The sequence below is a fragment of the Salmo trutta genome, chromosome 21 (assembly GCF_901001165.1).
Source record: "Salmo trutta chromosome 21, fSalTru1.1, whole genome shotgun sequence".
Taxonomy (NCBI): domain Eukaryota; kingdom Metazoa; phylum Chordata; class Actinopteri; order Salmoniformes; family Salmonidae; genus Salmo; species Salmo trutta.
Window position 1 is genome coordinate 32,312,714 of NC_042977.1, and position 7,751 is coordinate 32,320,464.

The following is a 7,751-nucleotide window of genomic DNA, read 5'->3' on the forward strand; positions in this document are numbered from 1 at the left end:
CCCTGGTCTGGTCTCTTCAACTCCTATAAGGATGTATGTTTTGACCGTTCTAATGGCGCTCCATCACTCCACCTCGAGACAACATGCCCCCCTAAAGATAACTGCTGCTTCCAGTCACAAAACCCTCGTCTGTTCTCTCCTTTATCTCTGTCTGCTTAATGAGAACCTTCATTGAATGTATATCATCAACGCCTAGATAGGGCGAACTGCTGGACTTTGCATACAGTAGGTGAAGTGGAATATGACTTAGTTTTCATTAGTAACAGTCGTCCAATTATGTAGCTAATCCACTCTCACGATTGGAGACACGTTTGTATTTTTTCAAGACCTACAATATCATGACATTGCAATCTCATCCAGGCCTACAGTGGGCAAAAATGGCTTCATATTCATGCCAGATATTACATACAATACAGACGTTTTATTTACTTACTATCTGAAATCAATAATATCAGATTATTAATGCAAATTTTACAAAGGAAAACAACTTTTGAGATTGAGATAATAAATGACAATTTCCATAACTATTATGAATATGCGTATTGTAATCAATTATCAATTATATTGTTCCAAATTGTTGTATTATTTGTTTATTGTTATAGTTCACTTCAAGTTTTAGTAGGCTATTAAAATACAGTGTCATGTAATCGGCTAGTGGTATTTTACTTAATGTATGCGAGGAAAATATATTTTATAGAAAGAGAGCTAGCTCACTGTTAATTTTCTGAGAGCAGACAGATGCTATATATAGAGCACAAATCACCATCTCTAAAACTATAGCTAAAACAGCAATAATAATTCATTTAGATACATACCTTTAATATAAATGGATTTATTAAGTCAATATACTTTACAGTATTTCCTTGTTTGGTTATTTATTTTTCTTCACATATACTTTTTCTCTCACAAACAGCTGGCGAATACAGTTCTTACAGTAGCCTACCAAAAATGAAAACTTTGTAAGGTACATGCAAAATGTGATCAACGAAACGATACCAAATACGACAAGTTTGAAATAGCTTCACCGAATGAAGCACATGCAGATAATAAACAGAACAGTTATAGGCCCTAGATATAAATATTTTAGAAAATAATGTTTACAATCTCATTTCATAGTGGCTGTCTGTGTCACCCGACACATATAATATTTACAAATGTACAAACAATAAATAAAACATGATATCCTATTTGACAAATTAATTAATCTGCCAAGCGATTACATGATATCGTATGTTGTCAAGTTGATCGGACATTATGTCTCTTGTGATGTAAAAAGTGATCTTGCTGACCAAAAAAATCCATCCCTTTTTGTGCTTCATGCATTTAACAACCCAGAACATTCTATTGTCAGCATTAATGTCCGTTTCTTTTTTAAAGTTTAGGCCAGGATAGTTCATCATGGCCTTGTTTGCTCTATCTGTTGGTGTTGACTCCTCACCGCAAACCTGTTGACGTGCACTGGAATGGGGACCACAATTTTGGGGTTTCTCACAGGCTCTCCCGACCTGTTATTGACGTTTCCCGCTTTGATTCTTTTCCATTTGGCCCTACGATTCTGGAACCAAATTTTGACCTGCACCTCGCTCAATTTAAGTGCGTGTGCTATTTGAGAGCGTTCTGTGAGCGAAAGGTACTTTTTACAATGAAATTCCTTCTCGAGTTCAAGTAGCTGCTCGCTTGTAAAAGCTGTCCGTCTCCTTCTGCTCTTTCCCGCTGAGCTTCCTGGTGGTAACGCTTCCTGTGACCCGGGTTTTAGTTTACACTTTTGGGATAAAGAACCACAGTTGTTCCCATCGGAGAAGCTTTCGTTCTCGCTGTCGACTGCAGAGCTGTCATCTCGGTCACTGCAAACTGCGTCTGCTGATTTCAGGTCAAACTTCTCATCGTCAGAGCTGTACAATTTAGTCTCACCTAAAAAGTGACAATGAAGAAAGACAACATATATTACAACCAATTATGTTCAGCCTACACGTTTACCTCACAAATGCAAATTAGGCATTTATCTCTTTAGAAATTCAGAGACATTGTCTTGGCCACATAGGCCTCTAAAATGAAAATGGAATAGGCATGTTGGAGAGTTCGTATTCTGTGGTCTTTTCGTAAAAGGAAATGAGTAGGCCTATAGTGCCATTTATAACACCTCTATTAACGTAACATTGGCCAATGTCACTTTAAGTAAAACAATGTGTTGAATAAAATTATGCCTAATGTAACAAATAGATTGAAGACAGTGTTTCACAAAATTGAGTTAGGCTAAACAATTCGACTTATTGCACATTTGAAAGTGTGGTTTGTCATGAAACAATGTATTTGTGGAATAGTATGTTACGATGACAATTTCAGCCTTCTAAAAAGTGTGGATGGTGTCTTAAATTTCAGCATCATATTTGCCTTGGATAAACTGCGTGTAACTTTATGCTCAGCACTCAGAGTGTCTTTTTGTGTTGCTAAATGTCTATGCAGTCCAGTCCAAACTATAATTTGGATGACGTTTGCGCGTTTTACGCATTTAGGTCTCAACGTGCCAATCTAACGGAAACGTATGGACACTGGGACTGGAGCTTACCTGGCATAGTTTGAAAAGTTTCCGAGAAGTTGAGTAAGTCCGACCCCTTGTCTCTTCCATGCAGATCATCTGAGTGGGGGCTCTCTTGTCTCCTCGTTCCAGGGTCTGCACTTAACCGAGGTCCGGGGAGCTCTTGGGGAGGATAGAAACTATCCGGCGGATCCGAGAAACTCGGCAGTGTTGTAGTGAGAGCCACCATGGACGGCATCCCCTGTCCCAAACTCGCACAGAATGTGTTGGTAAGACGTCCAGCGAAAGATGCCAACGGCGCCAAAGGAGGTATGCCAGACGGTAAATGTGAATGAGATAAAGATTGAGGAATCATCAAGGGTCTGTACGGCATAAACATTGGGTAGCCCGTGTACAGCAGGTGTCCCGGCCGAGGCTGCGGAGTTCCTATCAAGGAGTCGATCGAAAACGCCGTCCCTTGGCCGCCCGGTCTCTGCATTGTGAAGAAAATTGTGGCTTATTTTTTCGAAAACTCAGGCGCCCCTTCCTTCCCTCAACAAATCGCCAAACCTTAGATTCAAAGGTCGAGTGAAGTTATTATGTCCCTTCGCTGCGATGTTATCCCGTTGACTAACCAGCTGCTCGAAACCTCCTCAAGCTTACTGAAACCTGACGCTTTTTTGTTTTGTGCCCACTCCCTGTCCCTCTATTTGTCACACACTGAGACATAAACACACGCTCTCCCCCTCTACCTCTCCCTCCCTCCACTTCTTTCTCACTTCAATTCAATGGGCTCTCTCTCACACACACACACACACACACACACACACACACACACACACACACACACACACACACACACACACACACACACACACACACACACACACACACACAGAGAGAGAGAGCGAGAGCCCTAGCTTATCATCTGCAATACAAGAGGAATGAAAGGGGGTTACCCTGGGGACTCATCCATCTTCCTCAAATTACGCTTCATTTCCTTTTTCAGTGTCGGACTTTTTGGCCGCCTCGAGAGGCGGTAGTTTCCCAGTGGATACCGAATAGACGGGTCCCCCCCCCAAGCTCTCCACCCCATTTGCCCGGTCCACATTGACTGGAAGCGATGTGAGAGACTGCTTCAGCCCTTACCCTTCTATAATCGTTGACCACACCAACCCAATCAGCTATTATTAATTTTGATTGATGATAAGTAATTACTTTGGATTCAAGGGATGACATAAAACAACGGTGCTTTTGTTGAAATGTTGTGATGTGTGGCATCGGGACGGATGGCATCGGAGTGGGCCGGGAGGAGAGGCAGATGTTTTTCCTCTCTTGAAAGAGTAAAGCTTTTCTATTCTCTCTGGCCAAAACAATGCGTTTGGCCTTAGAAAAGTGCGGTAATAATGATTCCCTAGAGTGAGTTATCCTGTACAACATTTGATTCTGATAAAAGACATGTGAGGTCCACGGAAATTTTAAAACGAGTCTGCGCTGTTTTGAAAAGTGACATTTTGGAGACTAAACTTTTTTTCGATTCAAAATACAATAGGGTACTAACGTGCTTGTATCTGTAGGGCTACCATTAAGTTAGTGGTATATGTAGACAATACTTTTTCAGTTTAGAGATAGGCCTAACATTAGACTAACACTCGCACTTATCTCGTGAACAACACTCGCACTTGACTCCCCCTTACTAGCTCTGACTTTGCTGATAGCTACTTTATTGAGGAAAAATGTACTTACTATGACTGTGATATATGGTTGTCCCTCCTAGCTATCTTTAAGTTGAATTCACTAAGTTTAAGTCGCTCTGGATAAGAGCGTCTGCTAAATGACTAAAATGTAAAATGTAATGAGCATGCATCCTAAACTAATTGCCAATTAAATGTTGAATAGTTAAAATTACGCATCGACGCTTTCAGGGTTTTGGCCACTCATTTTCTATATGCTTATAAGTTTATATTAAAACCAAAATGTGCAATAATGAAAAATCCCGTTTCTCTTTTCTTATAAATGTTGATTTAATCGGATATCATTTTACCGTTTATATGCCAATTCTTGATGATGATTAGCCTCTATTGAGTCCTTGGGGCGCGCGGGCACTCCAACTGGCCGTCTGATTGCATGAAGACATAAACATATCACCAACCGAGTCTGATTAGCAATGGAGTGCCAAGGGATGCTAATTATTCTTATAATTGCAAATGACTCCATTCAGCACCACCTTGCTTTGAACTATTGAAACCAGATAGCTTTCCTCTCCCGCGCGCTCCTCTCCTCTTGGTTTTTTTTAAGAGTGGAGTGGACTCAGTTCTGATTATATAGTCTGCAACCAGAACCTCCTCATACATCCTCAACTTTTCTCTCAGATGTGTGATACATTCTGCATTTATGTCTAGGATTGGATTTATTCTTGTTTTCTTTCATGAGTCAGGAATCTATAGTTTATTTGATCAGTTACATTACAATTATGTCACCTAATAATCAGAAATGATTATTATTAGTAGTTTCTACTGGTATGTGTCACTAACAACGGGATGATTGACTTTCCTTGGAGCCTTAATATAACCTACATTATTGTCATTTGTATTCAAGTTGTAACATATTGCTAATATATATTTTATTTTACAATCGTATTATTTTTCATTGCAGGTTTAGTTTCTTTGATATGTCTTTGGCTCCTCATGCGCTAGGCACATAGCGTAGCCTAGTTCAAGAGCCTCACTGTGACAGGTTCATTACCCAAGTCAGCATATTGTCTCCGTGTCACCACCCTCTGTCACACAGGTTCACCATTCTCAAGCATTCAAAAGCATGCTACTTCTTTCCGATCCCATACAATCATACATCTGGACCTCTCCACATAATTATCAACTGGAAATGCCCAACTCACCTACATAGTTTTATAACGACATTTCTGTTAAATTACACATATTGTAGAACTACTAAGCTATATTGCATTATGTTTGGTCAATGTTTAAAATATATATTTTTTCGTTTGTTATCCATTCAATTGTTGTGATCCCACTATTTGCTAGATTGAAAAGCATCAATAAACCTTCTTGGCAACGTCCACATAAAATCTCACTGCTATACAATAGTCTATTCATGATTTCCGTCCATCACTGATGTGTTGTATTCGTCTGACACTGTTTGTATTATAAGATAACCACCGAGCCTTTGCATGACAGTCTCTTATATTTATTCTCATGAAGTCTTTATAAATACATTTTTAAGTTAATGTTGAATTATTTCCAAAATGACTGAAGTCACAGCCTGCATTCACTTCCGTAAAGCCAGTGGTATTACATAACGTTCTAATCTGGGGTGGCAGGTAACCGAGCAGTTAAGAGCGTGGGGCCAGTAACCGAAAAGTCGCCCCGAGCCGACTTGAGCAAGGCACTTGAACCCTAATTGCTCCTGTAAATCGCTTTGGATACAAGTGGCAGAGCTTAAATGTAATCATTTAGCTTAATGAGAAATATTCTGACTAAGAGTGACTGAGTTATAGAGCACACTTTTTTGTTAATTTAGGAATTATTTTCTTCTAAAAAGTAGTAATTATTTCTCTACCAAATACTTACTAGGCTATAGCTACATCCATAATTGGTTCCTTTTTGTGATAAAGCAGTGCGCACATTTTTTTTCATGTACTGACTGATCTCACTATCTTACCATATATGACAAGGTGCTAAACCAAATAAGTCATTTATTTGTCCCTGAAGTCACGACTACTTTGGGGAAAAAGCTCAACATGTACATCTATTTCCTTTACTCTATTATTTTACACTACATTACGCACGTACACTTCAGTTCAATGATAGCACTATAAATACAAAAGTTACACCTTTCGTTGACAAATATCCTAGAAAAAAACACGAAGCCAGCCCTCTAATACAGTACATCTCATTCATTTGTCATTTAAAGACCACAACACCCCCTTGTGGTGACGCGGAGTAACACGGTTCTGCTTGTAAAGCAAATAACATTTTTACTTGTGAACCAAAATAGCAAAACAATGAATACAATCAATTGTAAATACATACATTTTGACATAGATTGTTTTGCCATATATTGTACAGTACATAATGGTATCCATTTACTCACACTCTGCAATCTCAAGGATTCTGGACCCAGGAGTGGTAGTCAACTTAGTACCACAATCAGTATGTCTGTGAAGATGACCCTCCTTCTGTGTCACTCTGCAAAACAAATATTGTCACAGACAGACTTAATTCCTAGTGTTTCCAAGTGTTGTGCTGTAGCCTACAGTACATACAGAGCTCTATAGTGCTGGGAGCTCTCATCATATCATACCATGTATACCATACATCCAGTGTTTAGGGCTTATATACATCCTGGCTCTATCTCTGACTCAGTGAATGTTGTCTTTGAACTTCAGCAGCAGGTTGTTCTTGATGAAGGTGGGCAGGTCTAGGTGTGGCACCACCTTGTGCACGTGTCCATCCAGGTAGTTCTGTAGCGTCCAGCAAGCCAGGTGCTGTAGGGAACAAGGGGTCTGCTGCAGGGAGAACAGGGACTTATAGAACCCATTGTGTTCCTGGAGAGAGATACACACAGAACAGTCAGTTAGACAGAGTCATACTCTATGAGAACAGAACAGAACAGAATGGAATCACTATGATCCTAGGAACTGACCTTAAACATCTCTGGTGAAACATCCTCCACCCTGTCATCTGTAATCTTGAGGTGATCATATGCATTCAGAAAGACCTTGATTGTGCACGAGGAGACAGCAGTACTTCAGAACCTGAAAGATACATCATTGCATAATGAATAACACATTACTTAAAACCACATGTCTATAGATACCTGGTCGTGTTGAGGAATTCAACTATAGCCTACAATTTTTCTAGCTTACTTATTTTTTAAAACCTTATCAGTCCAAATACAAAGTAAATATTCCCACATTTTATAACTGTAAAGGGCACAGTGTAAATAACACATACTACCTGCATACATTTTCCTAAATTTGATCCAATTCTCTTTTTCTGATCTCCTAAGAAACAAGTCATAAGATGTCCTCACTTCATGTTGGAGTTAGGAGGTTGTGACTTGTGACTCATCGATAGAATATAAGAAATAAACTAAAGTAATTAAACACTTGGTGAGATGAACAGATTGGTCTACCCTCTGGAGGTTTAACTGGAAATTATGCAATTAGTGCTAATTAATCTCCTATTAACGCTCCCTAATTAGGAGTCAGGCATTT

At 39.4% G+C, this 7,751-nt stretch overlaps 1 protein-coding gene across 1 annotated transcript; it reads right to left on the bottom strand.

Moving 5' to 3' along the window:
• Positions 1–816: 816 nt before the first annotated feature.
• Positions 817–3,302, bottom strand: LOC115157791 (homeobox protein GBX-1). The gene is made up of 2 exons (XM_029706217.1): positions 2,567–3,302; positions 817–1,911 (listed from the first exon to the last, which is right to left on the bottom strand). Exons 1-2 carry the CDS (start codon positions 3,012–3,014, stop codon positions 1,397–1,399), a joined length of 963 nt encoding a protein of 320 aa, XP_029562077.1. The 5' UTR covers positions 3,015–3,302; the 3' UTR covers positions 817–1,396.
• Positions 3,303–7,751: the final 4,449 nt, after the last annotated feature.